Here is an 18,397-nt window from a genome sequence, read left to right as displayed (position 1 = left end):
GGGGTTAGTGCAGGGGTAACGAGAGCGTGTTAGACACTTACTAAAAACCCACCCCTACGCCATAGATGCTGAATTATTCCTCCTCCTGCTCTTCTCTCTCTTTGCACTACAACGCCGAGCAGGGATCAAAGTATATCACTGTTGTTCCGTGTGACATCGCGAGATGCTCGCTAAAGTAGACGGGGTCGCTCTCCGAGCTTTTGAAGCTAAGAATACAAACTAAGTGGGACAGCAATGTTTGCACATTCATTTCTTGTCACATCCTCCTTTCCATTAGAGCCTTTTTAGGGTGTCATGGAAACGCGTCTTGTTCCAATTATAAGTTCACGTTTTTTGGCAGTGCTCGTTGCATTTTAAAAGCAGAAGTAGACATGATATCTGCATGGGCTGAATATTAGGTACACTTGCACAAGAGTGGTATGAAAAAAAAATATGTATTTTACAAACACAATGATGCTCACTTTGGGTTTTCTTGCAACAGCAAATAATGGTCAGGGTCTCTAATTAGTCAAAACACATTGATATGAAATTAAATTATACAATATCCAATAATCGGACATCTCTGTGTGGAATTTGCATGTTCTCCCCGTGCATGCGTGGGTTTTCTCCGGGTACTCCGGTTTCCTCCCACATTCCAAAAACATGCTAGGTTAATTGGTGACTCCAAATTGTCCATAGGTATGAATGTAAGTGTGAATGGTTGTTTGTCTATATGTGCCCTGTGATTGGCTGGCGACCAGTCCAGGGTGTACCCCGCCTCTCGCCCGAAGACAGCTGGGATAGGCTCCAGCACCCCCGCGACCCTTGTGAGGAAAAAGCGGTCCGCTTATCCTCACAAGGGTCGCGGGGGTGAGAGGCGGGGTACACCCTGGACTGGTCGCCAGCCAATCACAGGGCACATATAGACAAACAACCATTCACACTCACATTCATACCTATGGACAATTTGGAGTCGCCAATTAACCTGGCATGTTTTTGGAATGTGAAAGGAACATGCAAACTCCACACAGAGATGGCAGAGGGTGGGATTGAACCCGGGTCTCCGAGTTGTGAGGTCTGCGTGCTAACCACTCGACCGCCGTGCAGCACAAAGGTACCTTCACCTAATCAAAATACTGTTTCCAGCACAGACATTCCTGAATTAAACATGAACTGTATAAAGTTTAACACAAAAAAAGAGTTCCCCACCCATTAAAGCTCCAAAGACATGATGCATGCCAAAACAATGACATTGGCTACGCTCCTGAGCATGAAAGATGACACACGTCACGGCCGGGCCTCTATGTCATAATGCATTATCACCACCGACTAGCAGGGTCCACAGAGACAAGTCAGTCACTGTGTGCTTGTGTGCAGTGGAGACAATAACAGAGGGTGAAAGGAACAGCATAGAACATGTTGCTATTAGTTCCCAGTCACCGTGTTTGGCAGCCAACATGGCGAAGAGAAGCAGCAACAGCTTCACAAGTGCATTTGTCATCACAGGGATACAAAATCACACTTCCACCTATGTTATGTATTTTCACAGTTGAAAATATATGGGGTCTACAAAAAACAAATAAATCTGAAAAAAAAAACTGACCTCTGGCTGTGATATATTTTGCTGAGCAGTTTCCATCTTACCGCTATTACAACATTGGTACTGTTATTGCTGTGTTATGCAATATACTATACTCCAATGCAGCAGTGTCCAAATATTTTCCACCGAGAGCCACATACTGAAAAATTAAAGGATGGAAGCGCCACTATCAGATTTTGTAAACACATGTAGATATGCTGAAAAGTTATAAAATTTAAAAATGCATTTAATCTTTCTGATATGTCAGAAGTGTATTATGAGTATGAACTTTAGTTTTTAGTCTTATTTACCATTTTTGCAATTTTCAAAGTATTTCAATTTTTTTTAAATAATTTTTCTTCATAGTATGACTTTATTTCCATAATATGTTGACATTATTATCGTTCCATTAGAACTTTTTCTGCAAACTAATTTTCCAATTGCAATTTTCAAAGTATTTACATTTTTTCTAAAATTTATTTTCTTCATAGTATTACTTTATTTCCATAATATGTTGACATTATTAATGTTACATTAGAACTTTTTCCGCAAACTAATTTTCCAAAAGTTGCGACCTTGTTATTTTATGTATTTCTCATAATAGTACGACTTTTAAAAATCTTTTCAACTTTACACTACTAAAATTACATTACTTTTCCTCATAATTTTATTCTTCATAAATTTCATGAATTCCACCAAAATTACAACAATTCTTCATAAATTTACTTCTAAAAAAACCTGTTTATTACCTACATATTTTTTTTAACATTATTAGAGACCTGTAGTAATGAAATAGCACCCCTATAGCCACCTTTATATTGGTATAACCCAATATAGTACACATAGTAAGAGTAATTAAGCCATAAAGAAGTGTGTGTTACCACAGTCTAAATGTGTTGCTGAGGAATTCAGAGTGAATGGTAAACAAAAAGTGTTGTTGGGAGTTTAGTGTTCAGATTTATTATTTTTTTATTGGTAGTGAAAAATATGCAATTTTGTAAGACTAAAGCTGTAATATTGTAAAAAAAAAAAAAAAACATTAAAAAAAACAGCAGCCCAAGGATTGTCTCACCACACATTACAGCAACATTAATGAAACCTAGTGGCCAGTATACTAGAATACTATATCAACATCATCATTAAATCTGTATATTGAATGCCTTATATGTGTATTTTAACCATGTCCATGCTTGAAAATGCTTGATTTATGCAAAATTCAACCATGACACAATATGGTTTTTTAGTTATTATATTTTTGAAAAACCATGACGTGGGGCGGAATGACTGGATCTGTGAAAAGGAAAAAAGTCAAAGCACAAAGTGACAAGAGACGACTTCCATATATATAAATAGTACTGCATGTGTTTGAGATATTTCTAGTTTCTAGTTGTGTTTCAAGCTTTTGACTTATGTTTAGGGGATAATATTGTACTGTATCTTATATTTAATAGTGTTGTTCCACCCATTATATTTTACTGTTTTAGCGCAACGAGAATTTACTGTAAAGTTTTATGTTAGCGTTTTGTGTATTGCATTTGCACAGATTCATTTGTTTCTGCACTCAAATAAATTACCTTTTATTGGATGAGCCTGTAAAGCTTCACATAGCACCATATTCCTCTCTTTTCCCCAAGCTGGGTAAGAGACATTTGATTTTGTCAACCTGATACTCAACCAACCTGCGTTTTATGGTGTAAACCTCAAACAAATTTCTGTTGACTTTGCTCATAAAAGAGGTGCGTTTACCTCGACGGCTCTATTATGCTTCCAGCTCATCAAAGAAAATTGATCTATAACAGACTGCGTGAAAAAGCCTGTTCGCAATTAGCCGCTATTCATCAAAAAGCGCCTGTGTGTGTGTGTGTACAGGTTTGAGTGGGTGTGGTACATTACCAGAGTGGTGAAAATGTAGTGGTAGTACTCTGTCATCATCCCCATGGTCTGGGCCTGCACACCAAAAGTAAAACAAAATGGGGAAAAAAATGTTATAATATTTTGGGTGTACATCCTCTTCACTGTGAGTTTTATATATAGACGTCACATGATCATAAAACAATTTTGGTTAGCATGTAAATGCAAAAAAAAACCCAGTAATTCTTATAATTGTGACAACATGTAATATTAACAGCCGGGTGTACAGTATGAAAACAAATAACGTCTGGGATCTCTAATTTGTGCTGGGTCAAAAAAAAAACACCTGAATACACAGCTGTGGCTGTAGGCAACCTACTGATGTACAACAGTAGTTTTAATTACAGAAATTCTGCGAGATGTAAGTATTGTAGCATTGAAGCATCATAACTGGTCAGCATCCATCAGTTTAATCAACCTCTGTGTGTTCTTGAAAATCATCAGTCATGAGTCAAGTCAAGTCAATTTTCTGTCATACTATAGAAACATACATATACATATTTGGAATTTAGAAAGCATCGTAACTGGTCAGCATCCAGCAGCTTAATCTACCTCTCTGTGTTCTTGAAAATCATCAGTCATGAGTCAAGTCAAGTTTGTTTTAAAAAAAGGGTGAAATGCATGTGTCTGTCATACTGCAATATTTGGAATTTAGAAAGTATATGGAAAGTATTCACAGCGCTTCACGTTGGAGCCGTGCACCAAAATGGAGTCATTTCTCCATGCAATGCATGAAATGAAATTTCACCCTTTTTTCAAAAGTCAATTTTTAAAAAAGGGTGAAATGCATTTCATTTCATGCATTTCATGCATGAAACGTGAAGCGCTGTGAATACTTTCCATAGGCTTCATGAATTCCAAATATTGCAGTATGACAGACACATGCATTTCACCCTTTTTTGAAATTGAGTTGACTTGACTCATGACTGATGATTTTTAAGAACACACAGAGGTAGATTAAACTGCTGGATGCTGACCAGTTACGATGCTTTCTAAATTCCAAATATTGCAGTATGACAGACACATGCATTTTACCCTTTTTTGAAAAAAATGACTGACTTGGCTCATGACTGATGATTTTCAAGAACACACAGAGGTAGATTAAGCTGCTGGATGCTGACCAGTTACGATGCTTTCTAAATTCCAAATATTGCAGTATGACAGACACATGCATTTCACCCTTTTTTAAATAGATTGACCTGACTCATGACTGATGATTTTCAAGAACACACAGAGGTAGATTAAGCTGCTGGATGCTGACCAGTTATGATGTTCCCAGGTTTCACAAGGCACTTCTGGCTCTTGACTGGGTGCTACAACATTGGTTCTGTTGCTCGTAAGTCATTAAAAATACTTGTCAATAAATAACCATATGATCAAAGGGAGGTAAAATTTTCCTTTCCACTTCCTTAGGCACTCAAAATCATTATTAAAGTAAAAAAAAAAAAAAATTCAGTTAATCCAGTTTATGCTCCAATGCATACCACAACATTTAAGGTTTGAATTGTGTTCCTTTGCAGTCTTTAAATGAAAAGAGCTGGTTAAATTTTACACAGGGACACTCCATCACTGCCACTTGCTTCACTCAATTTCAATTCAAAGGCGCCACATTCCCTTGGTGGCGGCGCAATGCCCCCCCCCCCCCCCCCCCCCCCCCCCCACACACCCCCCTACCTATCCACCGCCCCTCAATTTAATTGTTCCATCTGCTGTAAATAAAAGTCAAGGTTACACATGTTAGGAATGTGTACGCACAAGCGTCATCCTGTTTTGCATCTTTAGTTTGGATTCCTCGGAGAAATGAAATCTTGCTCCATGTTTTTTCTCTTTTTTTATTAACCCTTCATTTATTCCCCAACAGATGTTTTTTTTTTGTTGTTGTTTTGTGTTTTAAATAACCAGGGACACACTTTCCCCATTCCCTCCCCTCCAAAGTGAGATGGAACATGAGCTGACAGATGCATGTTGATGCGAGTGCAGTCAGACGACTTGATGCAGTTTTCAGCACGGTGGCATGACAAAGGCTGGCAAGGCAAGGGCATGGATATTTATATTTATATTTATATATAAACACCAGCGCTGTTCGTGTCATGATGTTGAAAGCCTGTTTAAAACATAATGGCATCGGCGCCACTTTGACACACACACACACACACACACATACACATACATCGTTAAAGTCACATGACATTTCCCAAGAACTCAGTGTGTCCTACATTGCACTCATTGTCTTACATAGGCTTGACCTTTTCAATGGGATGCAATGACTGTCCCATTCGCAATGCATAAAATTCATTTTAGTACAGAAATGTCATTATTGGCTCTCTGAAGTGAAATGCACAGCTAGCAAGGAATGCTTATTGGTGACCAAAATGCATTTTCATGCATACACAAAAGAAATGAAAAAATAACACCAATTTGTTTGAAACCATGTCTCCAATTAAATAAAATAAATGAAATATTTTTTTTGACCATGATGAGATAACCAGTAGATACAAAAACATGGATACAAAAATATCCTGGTAGTCGACGAATTATTTAAAAACAATGACTGTTATTATAAATATTAATAATTATAATAAAAACAAATTATAATATAATAAAAATATAATACAATTATAATAATTCATTATATATTATTATTATAGTTACACAGAAATGGAAAAAATATACAGTAAAACTCCATGAAAAATGTCAGAATGTTACAGATAGAAGTCGCAATGTGATGCGGATTAAGTTGTAGAGTAAGAATAACATCACAATATTTTAAGAAAACATTGATTTATTATTTTTTTATTGGGAGTGAAAATGTGCAATTTTGTAAGACTAAAGCTGTGATATTGTAAAAAAAAATTTCAATATATATTAAAAAAAAACATGTCATAATGAAAAAAAAGTCAAAAACATATGTTTTAATTCCAAGAGAATTAATTGTAATTTTAACAAAAGTTATGATTATATATTACAACTTAATTCACTAAAATGTTCCTTGTTTTCCTTGTAATATTACAATTCAAATTTCGTGATTTGTTATATTTTTTTCCACCAAAAAAATTACAACAATATTTTTGGGAAAAAGAAAACAATTCCATTGGTTTCGTGTTTGTTTGTTTTCTCGCAATATTGCTTCTTTATTGTCGTAAGACTAACGCTGTAATATTGTAAAAAAAAAAAAATTGTTGCTGCAATAGAAAAATAGTAAAAAAAGTAATTCAATATATATAAAAATCATGTCATAATGAGGAAAAAAAAGTCAAAAACATGTGTTTTAATTCCAAGAGTATTAATTGTAATTTTAACAAAAAGTTATAATTATATATTACAACTTAATTCACTAAAATTTTCCTTGTAATATTACAATTCAAATTTCATGATTTGTGATATTTTTTTCCACCAAAATTACAACAATAATCTTTGGAAAAAGAAAACAATTCCATTGGTTTCATGTTTGTTTGTTTTCTCGCAATATTGCTTCTTTATTGTCGTAAGACTAACGCTGTAATATTGTAAAAAAAAAAAAAAATTGTTGCTGCAATAGAAAAATAGTAAAAAAAAAAGTAATTCAATATATATGAAAATCATGTCATAATGACCAGACAACATATGTTTTAATTAATATTACAACTTAATTCACTAAAATTTTACAATATTACAATTCAAATTTCGTGATTTGTGATATTTTTTTCCACCAAAATTACAACAATATTCTTGGGAAAAAGAAAACAATTACATTGTTGTTGTTGTTTTTTTTTTTTTCTCGCAATATTGCTTCTTTATTGTCATAGTATCTTTATTTTCCGTGCCAGTGTGTCCCTATACTTCTAGTTTGATGCAAGTAAGTCATTCAATCCCAGCCAATCAGAACAATCAGAATAAATGATATGTCATATGTGGATAGATGGTTAAGTACATTAGTTTAGCAGATGGAATACATCCATCTATGTTTAATGGCTGTGCAAATAAAGCACTTGAAGCAACACAATGTGTTAATTTCAACAACTACGAGGTCACTGGGTTGGTACCCTGGCTTGTATTGAAGAGAATAATGTCGCTGTTGTTGCCTTGGCAACAACAGATTACCAATTTTAGTGGTTCTAATGTTGTTGGACCAGCTAGGAGGCAGCATTTTAAGTTGTCTGCAGGGCCTCCACTTTTCTGTTTTTATGATGTTTATTTCAAGAGTTGGTGTTTACAAGGAGTTTTAATCAAACATCACTCATTTCAAAGATGGTGCGCTTTCACGCCAAGACACATAGACGTTTTTTTTTTTTTTTTTTGCCATGAAGGAGAAATGTGCCTGAAAAACCTCCTCTCCGCTTTGCTTTTTTTTTTCTTTTGTAGAATAGCCAGGAGCGGATTTATGTCAACTTACATCCTAATAAGTCGGGAGGAGATGATGCATTTGGTGAGACGGTAACAGAAAGTGACAGCACACTTAAGGGAGATGGGATGGGATGGGGTGGGGTGGGGTAGGGTGGGGGTGGTTCTACCAGACTATTTTATCTATACTGTCACACCAACTACACAAGTGATTTTTACTTATGTTGATTTAAGGTAATGCAGAGTGTACTTTTGGACAATACCCTAACAATAAGAGGCCCATCACTATATAGAGGACACTACCATTCACAGCATAGGCTGGAGTCAGTCCCAGCAGGAAATTGCACATACTCCTGATATGAACTTATGAGCTTTATGAACATTTGGTGTTGTGATGCCAATGTACTTGCTGTCTGTCGATATCTTTGACAATATCAGGAGCAGGGACAGTCTTGGGCAGCATTGGGGTGAAACCAGTAGCTGCCATATTTGAACATTCTAGAGTCGAACCTCCTGACTTACCAATGACTGTTATTATAGTTACACAGAAATGGAAAAAATATAAAGTAAAACAACATGAAAAAAGAAGTTGTAGAGTAAGGGAAAAGGTCATAAGGTAACAAGAATAACATCAAAATATTGCGAGTTACGAAAACATAGATTTATTTATTTTTTTCATTGGGAGTGACAATTTTGTAAGATTAAAGTTGTAATATTGTAAAAAAATTTTGCTGCAATAGAAAAATAGTAAAAAAAAAAAAGTAAACAAAAAGAAAAAATATATTTTTTTTTTATTGTGAGTGAAAATGTGCAATTTTGTAAGATTAAAGTTGTAATATTGTAAAAAAAAATTGTTGCTAAAAAAAGTTATTCAATATATTTAAAAAACATGTTACAATGAGGAAAAAAAGTCAAAAACACATGTTTTAATCCCAAGAGAATTAAATTGTAATTTTAACAAAAGTTATGATTATATATTACAACTTATTCACTAAAATTTTCCTTGTAATATTACAATTCAAATTTCGTGATTTGCAATATTTTTTTCCACCAAAATTACAACAATATTCTTGGGAAACCAGTAGCTGCCATATTTGAACATTCTAGAGTCGAACCTCCTGACTAACCAATGACTGTTATTATGGTTGTACAGAAATGGAAAAAATATCCAATAAAACTACATGAAAAAAAGTTGTAATGTTACAGATAGAAGTCGCAATGTGATGCGGAGGATAGAGTAAGGGAAAAGGTCATAAGGTAACAAGAATAACATTACAATATTGCTAGTTAAGAAAACATAGATTTATTTTTTTTTTTATTGGGAGTGAAAATGTGCAATTTTGTAAGACTTAAGTTGTAATATTGTGAAAAAAAATGTTGCTGCAATAGAAAAATAGAAAAAAAAGTAATTCAATATATATAAAAACATGTCATAATGAGGAAAAAAACATCAAAAACATGTTTTAATCCCAAGAGAATTAAATTGTAATTTTAACAAAAGTTATGATTATATATTACAACTTAATTCACTAAAATGTTCCTTGTAATATTACAATTCAAATTTCATGATTTGTGATATTTTTTTTCCACCAAAATTACAACAATATTCTTGGGAAACCAGTAGCTGCCATATTTGAACATTCTAAAGTCGACTCTCCCGACTAACCTGCTTGAGGATCTGCGCGGCCATGTGGTGGCTACAGTCAAAAATGATGCGGAACTCCCGGCTCCTCTTCATCTCCTTGAGCAGGGGTCTGGTGTCATGCGTGTCGAGAGGCAGCTGTCGGATCTTCAGCCTGATGTTGTACCTCGACGGGGCCATTATCAGCTCCTGTAGTCTGATAAGCCCTGGAACACAGATCAGCACCTTTGTCGTGTCACCATATTGATATATAATATACACTGCATTGGGGGTGGTGTACAGCAGGGGTCAGCAAACTACGGCACGGGGCACAAAGAAGCACAAGGTGTTCCTGAAAAAAGGGACATATGGCATATTGCATATTACTTATATTACAGATACAATAATCCAGGTGGAATTATACGTGCAACATATATAGTCTGGGTTAGCGCGCAGACCTCACAGCTAGGAGACCCGAGTTCAATTCCACCCTCGGCCATCTCTGTGTGGAGTTTACATGTTTTCCCAGTGCATGCGTGGGTTTTCTCCGGGTACTCCGATTTCTTCCCACATTCCAAAAAAAAGGCTAGGTTAATTGGCTGCACGGCGGATAAGTGGTTAGCACGCAGGCCTCACAGCTAGGAGACCCGAGTTCAATTCCACCCTCTGCCATCTCTGTGTGGAGTTTACATGTTCTCCCTGTGCATGCGTGGGTTTTCTCCCGGTACTCCGGTTTCCTCCCACATTCCAAAAACAAGCTAGGTTAATTAGCAACTCCAAATTGTCCATAGGTATGAATGTGAGTGTGAATGGTTGTTTGTCTATATGTGCCCTGTGATTGGCTGGCCCCACCGATCAATTTTGTTAAATGAATGCGGCTTGCGAATCAAAAAGTTAGCCCACTCCTGGTGTACAGTATACACACGCACTATTAAGCCATTTTTTTCTGATGTTCGGGGGTGTCACTGAATGCATCTTGGACTCTTGTAATGAAAAGGAAAGGATGAATGAACTAGAGACGTGTGGGTTGGAGATACATACAGTGTACACTGTACAAGTAATAAAACAGTGTCAGGCTCTGTGTGGGGACGCTCCACTGTGCTTCATACTATGTGCTCCGCTGTGTGTATGACATCTGACCCGAGGAATGCTTGTGCTAGTGCAGGGGTGGGCAAACTACGGCCCAGGAGCCACATGTGGCCCACCAAGTTTGTATTTGGCCCGCCAGTTGCTTTCTAAGTATTTTGACTCTTAACATACAAACTGGCAACATGACTTGCAAGTCGGATGTCTTATTTAGTAAAAAAAAACAACAAAACTGTAAAATTAAATGACATAGTTAGATATGGTCTGATGTTTAAAGTGCTCTTGAAAAAAGGGTCATGAGAACATACAACTTTTATAGATAAAATTAGACAAATAATTCAATGAACATTATAAGCATAAAATAGTGTGTGTGTGTGTGTGTGCGTTAAATACAATATATTCTGGAGGTCGCACAAGGCCAAAAATGCATAATTAGGTAGAAAAAAAATATATAAGTTGCTCTGGAGTATAAGGCGCATTTTTTGCGAGTAATTTATTTTACAAACTACTTACTACAAACGACAAAACAGACATTACATCCTCTTGGAAGGCAAATTCTAACAATAATAAAATAATAGAGAACAGGCTGAATAGATGTAAGATATGCTAGCACAATGGTTATTCAGCTACACAAAAAATAAACATAAACAGAAAAGGTGTCCAGTGTTTATGTAAAAAAAAAAACTTTATAAGTCGCTCTAGAGTATAAGTCACAGGAACAGCCAACCTATGAAAAAAAATGTGACTTATAGTCCGGAAAATACGGTATATTTTCTGCCCCCCCCCCCCCGGGGCGATTTTGTTAACCCAATGTGGCCCACAAGTCAAAATATTTGCCCACCTCTGCTCTAGTGTGTATGCGTTAATTGCACTAAAAAAAAATAATAATAATAATAATTAAATGAATTAGTTACCGCCACGAACAGGTTTTCTATGTTCTAACTACAAAAATATTCCATTTATAAGTAGGAATCCTACTTATGATGGTTGGTCTGGAACCAAATAACCATGACAAATGAGGGATCGCTGTACTTTTATTTATTAAAAAAAAAATTAAACTATATTAGGAAAGCAGGAAGTGAACAAATGTAACAGTTACTGATTGTAAAAGTACCAGATGGAGGGGTAGGATTTAATAAGCTTTGCTTCTTCCTACTCCTTTTGGACATGTGGAACTGTGAACTGATTATGTGATGCATTCAATTGTAATCTGATGCATGTTCAAGTGAAAAAAAAAATACCATTACCATTATACAGATTAAAAAAGGGGTTAAAAATGAGTCCAAATGTGGTAACATAGTGCCCCCTAAAACGAGAACCACCAGTACTTTACTGTACTGTATATTGGATGGATCATGTGTACCAATAGTGTCAACTTCTACTCACCTGTGCTGTCATCGTAGACGACCGTGGCAGTCTTCCATTTAAGATACTGCACCAGGTCCAGGATGGCATAGCTCAAGGACGAGTAGTCAGGGTATAAATTGGCGTAAAAGGTGTCCCTGTTGTCCATGGGGTGGTGCTTCCACCGCACCTGGATGTGCGGAACTTCCAGTGCATTGCAGATGGACTGAACGGCGTTGGATGAGGAACTGTGCGACGGGCCGAAGATTGCGACCACGCCTAAAGACAGCTGGTCGCATGCTGGGGAAAAAGCAAAAGTGGTGGTTAGATTCAATTTAAGACTCTGATTTTCGATACACACCGCCACCAAAAGACGAAAGTTTTCACATTTTCAGAACGCAAAGGACCAGGGACCAAAGAACCAAAGAACTAAAACTCCTTTTAGGACAGATTGCCTAGATTGTCTATTGAAGCCAATAAGCAAATACTTTCAGTTGACATACGTACAGTGGAATAGCCTGGATTGCAACATTCCCAAAGTTGAGGATTGTTGCACATCTTCTGGAAGAATGTTCAAACACAGCCTCACCATGTTGAGTCCTGACTCTGGGCACCCACCGGGGACCTGTCCTTGACTTTTCAGAGCCCAAGAACACTTATATGACTCTGACATGTCAGAGATGTACTTCGGTGCAAGACAATCACGACTTGTACACAAGCAAGTATGTTTTAAAGTCTATGCCCTGAGCAGCAGAAAATCAGTACAGAGATCTGAGTACTGAACTAATATAGTAAATTTCCTGCTTCTATTCAGGACTCAAGCAGCAGCTGTCGGTGTACTTCAAGAGAGCCTAGTGAGAAGACCGTTACAGGCGTCTACCCTGCTGGAGACAAAGGTAAGGATTAGTGTCTCTAAATCTGGCTTAGACACTATTTCCTTGATTTTGGCAATGTGTTTTTAGGTGGTAAAAAGATGATGATGTTATTGATTTAATATGGGTGTTGAAGTTCAAATCTGAGTCCATTAGTACCAGTAGATGATTAGGTTTTAGAGAAAGAGTCTTAAGGTGACTGATAACACATTATTTTTATTTCTGTGGGCCAAAAACAATGATTTGAGTTCTGTCTGATCTGTTTGATGCAGTGACAAAGTAAATCTGCAGGACCATGCATATGCCATAAGTGACATATACCGTAGATCTGAGTGTCATTTGCATGGGTGTGGTAGGACACATTGCAGCTGCCTATTAGCTGCCCTAAAGAGATCATGTACAGATTGAACAATAGCGGCACCAGGATTGACCCCTGGGGAACCCCACAGATGATCGCCATTTGGTCTGAGATACAGTTACCAATTCAAACACAGTACTACCTGTCCTCTGAATAGGACTTGAACTTGTTTAGAGCAGTACCAGAGATTCCCACCCTGTAATAAGCTCACATGGTCAACTGTGTCAAGGGCAGCGCTCGGGTCCTGCAGAACTAAAACTAAGACTTTGTCTACATGTGTGTTCAGATGGATAACATTTGTCACCTTAATCAGAGCTGTCTCAGTGCTATGGTGGGACCTAGAGCCTGATCGGAGAGTATCAAACACATTGTTAGAGAGGACAAAGTCAGTAAGCTGTTGGTATACAACCATTTCTAAGACTCCCCAAGAATGTCAGGTTTGATGTTAAGTACTGTGGCATCAAGACGGCTCTTCTTCAGAAGAGGCGTAATGACAGCAGTTTTTAAGGCCTTTGGAATGTTCCAGTCTCAAGTGAGATGTTTACTAGATGAGTGAGTTGTGGTAGCAAACTGTTCAGCACAGACTTTAGAAATCAAGTAAGCATGTTGATGTGCCCAGACTGCAGATGATCGCTTCAACTGTTTTGTCAATGATCAATGTGAAATGTGACAGTTCAATGTGTCTATATGGCTGAATAATAGTTATCTGTGTTGTGGAAATGATTGCATGTTTTATACCTTGAACTTTGTTATATAAAAATATTGCAAATGCATTGCACTTAGATGTAGAAATAAGTTGTAACGGCAGTTGTTGCTACAGTTGGTAATAATCTCAGATAAATAACCCTTCCAGGTCTCTACATTAAAAACAAAAATTGCTTGCCCATGGGGAATCCTTAAGGTGAGAACTACTTGCCCGAATATGCTGATAATTCATCAGATAATAGTACTGATGCATTGTATTTGGAGGAATGTCTGAAACGTATGTTAACACGGCATGCCATACTACCTTACACATTGTAGTCGTAGTAAGCAGTGATATTTATTAAGTTGTGCACCACAATGAAACATTATTGAATAGACACATTTGTGTAATAGTAAAGTGTTTATATTCCAGAAAAAAATGCTCAATGGTCAAACAATAATTTGTGAAGCAAAGGTGAGAAAAATCCACAGAGAAATGGAAGCGCTAGATTTTGTAGCTTGTGCAAAATCAGCACTCGGTATTGGATCTAATGGGTGGTGTTATCTAATGGGTGGTGTTTCATTGTGACCACTTCAAATTGTCACAGCAATGTGATTCACTCACCTGTGCCATCATTTGATTTGCTGCCGCTAATAAAATACTTGTTTAGGAGGCACTGGTTCATCACTTTTTGGTGTTTTCCTTCAGAAGTTGTTGAAGAATTAGACCATGTTGGCAGGGACGCCATGATAGATGTTTTCCTAGTCAAACCATCGCTGATTGGTTGATCGCGAACAAGAACGGATGTGGGTAAAACGCGGACTGTGGACTACGGACCGCGGTCTAAATAAACGATTCTGATTGGTCCATTTCAAGATTTGCAAGGATTGGTTTGCAAATTACCACCGGAATTACGTATGCAGTCCGTGTTTTACCAACACCCAACAAGAACTGCTTTTAAAAAAAACTCTTGCCCGACGGGAATATCACTGATTGGATTTACTTGCCCGAATTTTGTTTTAACTTGCCCCGGGCCATCGGTACATCGTTATTGTCGAGCCCTGCCTTCCTTGTTCAATGCAAGATTTGGTTAAAAGCATGTCGCTTTTATTTGTAAACCTCATCATGAAGCTGGGTTTTGACTTGCGCCATTTCCGTTCATCTCTCTGGCACTCCATTTTCTGTGTCCTGACAGACTATTCCTTTCTCCTACTTTTTTTTTTAATCATTCTAACCTAAACGGTGTCCAAATTTGCAACACTTCATCAAATCATCATTGTTAGAACATGGCGAGTTTTCAAACCAAATCCTTAATCCAAGCCATAAACTGTTTCCCTGTGCTGTCATCCCTTCCCTAAACAACTGCAGACCCAACTTCCGGTTTAGGTGTAACAAACGGAAACAAAAGAGCGATCAGACAAAGCAACACCCTTAGTAACCCTAACACCCTAACCCAAACCCTAACCCTTAGTAATAATCAAATCAAAAGTGTGACCTCTGCTATCGGTAAGTCCAGTCACATAATCAGTCAGACCACACATTTCAGCAGGACAACAGTGCGTTCTTTAGCATCCCTTAGTCCCCTGTAATGAACTAACAGTCAAAATCAGAGCACACAACTGAAAGTAATTCAGTAAAGTAATCAAAACAAATCTGTGGCAGTTTGTAAATGGTAACATAAACTTTGAAAGGCTGTTTCAAGGTGACTGATAACACTTTCTCTTTGTTTCTGTGGGCCAAAGACAATGACTTGAGTTTTGTCAGAGTTTAGGTGGAGAAAGCAGTTTTGTATCCACACACCGATCTGTTGGATGCAATGACAAAGTGAATCTGCAGTGACACGTACTGTAGATCTGAGTGCTATCTGCATGTATATGGTAGGACACATTGCAGCCGCGTATTAACTAGCCTAAAGGAAGCATGTACAGATTCAACAACAACGGCCCCAGGATTGACCCTTGGGGAACACCACATGTCATAGCCATGAATATGTGAATGGTTGTTTGTCTATATGTGCCCTGCGATTGGCTGGTGACCAATCGAGGGTTTACAATGCCTCTTGCCTAAAGTTAGCTGGGATAGGCTCCAGCATATGCCTGCGACCCTAGTGAGGATAAGCAGCTAAGAAAATGGTGATGGTACGGGTGTTGTTGTATGTCTAAAGGGCTCTAATAAAACTAAAAACTGTATGTAGAAGATTGTGAACAGGTATCACTGATCTATCTATGAAAATATTAGTTATGAATTCGACTACAGGGAAATGTGATTATCTTGGCCAAGCCTGGAACCAATTAACCGTGATAAAGGAGAGATTATCATACAGTAATTGGTTCCAAACCCTAAAACTAAAAACTGTATGTAGAAGGTTATGAACAAATATTCACTGATCTATCTATGAACATATTAGAGTTATGAATCCGACTACAGGGAAACATGTTTATCTTGGCCCAGCCTGGTCCCAAATTAACCGTGATAAAGGAGGGATTATCATACAGTAATTGGTTCCAAACCCTACAACTAAAAACTGTATGTAGAAGGTTATGAACAGATATTCACTGATCTATCTATGAAAATATTAGAATTATGAATCCAGCATCAAGTAAACGTGTTTATCTTGGCCCAGCCTGGTCCCAAATTAACCATGATAAAGGAGGGAATATCATACAGTAATTGGTTCCAAACCCGACCATGATAAGTATGATTCCTCAATGTTTTTAAAAAATATATATATATGATTAGAGCCCTGTACACATAAAATAACACCCCTATAGTCAATGTTACATGTTGAAATTTTGCTTTAAAATCGCTACTTCATTGAAATAAAAGGTTTAACAATGGCATCCGGATGCATTAACCATACCGTACTATACTTCCTGTTCTCTCACAAGACGTGACTCACCCTTTCTGGACGCTTCGAAGCTGTCGTAGATGTTAATCCTCTGTATGTCGTACGTCAGCGTGGTGTTGGGCAATAACGTCCTGTTCCTGTTGATGTTATTGACGGCAAATTTAAAAGCCAGCTCCTCTGCGCTGACCAGAGAAACAGGTCCATCCGTTTGCTCAAAAATCCCACCTAAGGATAAAAAGAAAGAAAAGCAACACATTTAAAATTGATCATGAAAAAAAGACGATGTGACTAAATGGAAGGAGATACTGACAGACATTTGCAATAAGGGTAAGCAGCACCCATTAGACCACATCTTACATTTCACTGAAAACTGTCCATTTTGGGGGAAAACTTAAAAGAAATTCTTTGAAGTCTAAATCCATAATGGATGGCAGGACTTGATGTGTTCTGCTGGTCTCTCCATTAGCATACCCTTTTATTTCACCACAAAAGCTAAAAGTAATCATTTTTTTAGATGTGCCGGGCCCACAATTTGAAAAACATGTCTACTTGTCCATCACACTGTGTACAACATATCCCATATAAGTATCATCAAAAATGATGCTAGTTTTCACCAGGCTGGTGAAACATTAATAATTCATGCTGTTTTGTGGTTCAACATGGCCTATTATTACTCAAAACATATGCATATTAAAGCTAATGTTATGCAAATTAAACATTTTCAAGCACACGCATGGTTAAATGAACTAAAATACAAATAGAAAGTGTTAAAAAGATATGACTGTTATGATGAGACACACGAGCGCCAGACTTTTATTATTATTGCAGGCTTGAATTATCTCACTACAGGAACAATAATCCATAATTCAAATCCCTAATAAAAACACAGGCTACTTTTGTGGCCGTAAATGCACGCCAAACTGAAACTAAGCCGTGAACACCTGACATCACTTCCATACCACCACTCACTCGTTTCCCCTCGGGAACACATTTATAGTAACACACACAACACCAGTTTTATTCATTAATTCATTATTTTTCTACCGCTTATTCTCACGAGGGTCACAGCCATGCTGGAGCCTATCCCAGCTGTCTTCAGGCGGGGTACACCCTGGACTGGTCGCCAGTCAATCACAGGGCACATACTATAGACAAACACCATTCGCATATTCATGGCTATGACCTGTGGTGTTCCCCAGGGGTCAATCCTGGGGCCGTTGTTGTTGAATCTGTACGTGCTTATTTTCACAACCAGTCACACTTACATTCATACCTATGGACAAATTCGAGTCACCAATTAACCTAGCATGTTTTTGGAATGTGTGAGGAAACCGCAGTACTTGGAGAAAACCCATGCATGCATGAGGAGAACATTCAAACCCCACACAGAGATGCCCGAGGGGGGAATCAAACCCGGGAACACAGGTTTTATTTATGTCTTAAATGGCTTACTTACTTACTTATTATGTGTACTATATTAGTTAATAGAATTGTAAAGGTGACTAGGGGTGTTATATCATGTCTAGAGGACTCTAATAATGTCATCAAATACATATTCCGAAGGTTGTAAGATTAAGATTTATTCGTCCCTCAGTGGGGAAATTTGTATTGCACAGCAGCAAGAGTACAGAGTCAGTTAAGCAGTACAAAATACACAATATAGAAAAATAAACAATATAAACAACCCAAGTATTAACAAAATCAACAGTTTTTTTCCCAGAGTTATATACAATACAGTATGTAGATAATATGAAACGGGATGAGATATATTACCAGTCTATACACTGAGATCTT

At 37.3% G+C, this 18,397-nt stretch overlaps 1 protein-coding gene across 2 annotated transcripts in view; it reads right to left on the bottom strand.

The window, feature by feature from the left end:
• Window positions 1-18,397, bottom strand: part of grik3 (glutamate ionotropic receptor kainate type subunit 3) — a 129,178-nt gene that overhangs the window by 56,457 nt on the left and 54,324 nt on the right. For both annotated transcript variants that reach the window (XM_058054178.1, XM_058054179.1), the window contains exons 2-5: window positions 16,655-16,828; window positions 11,883-12,140; window positions 9,456-9,637; window positions 3,452-3,505 (exon numbers count right to left, since the gene is read on the bottom strand). In XM_058054178.1, the coding sequence (XP_057910161.1) occupies window positions 3,452-3,505; window positions 9,456-9,637; window positions 11,883-12,140; window positions 16,655-16,828 (668 nt within the window). The remainder of the gene's footprint in view (window positions 1-3,451; window positions 3,506-9,455; window positions 9,638-11,882; window positions 12,141-16,654; window positions 16,829-18,397) is intronic.

Source organism: Doryrhamphus excisus, chromosome 17 (genome assembly GCF_030265055.1).
Source record: "Doryrhamphus excisus isolate RoL2022-K1 chromosome 17, RoL_Dexc_1.0, whole genome shotgun sequence".
Classification (NCBI taxonomy): Eukaryota; Metazoa; Chordata; class Actinopteri; order Syngnathiformes; family Syngnathidae; genus Doryrhamphus; species Doryrhamphus excisus.
Note: the sequence above shows the minus strand (reverse complement) of the source record. Positions and strands in the feature narration are given on the sequence as shown.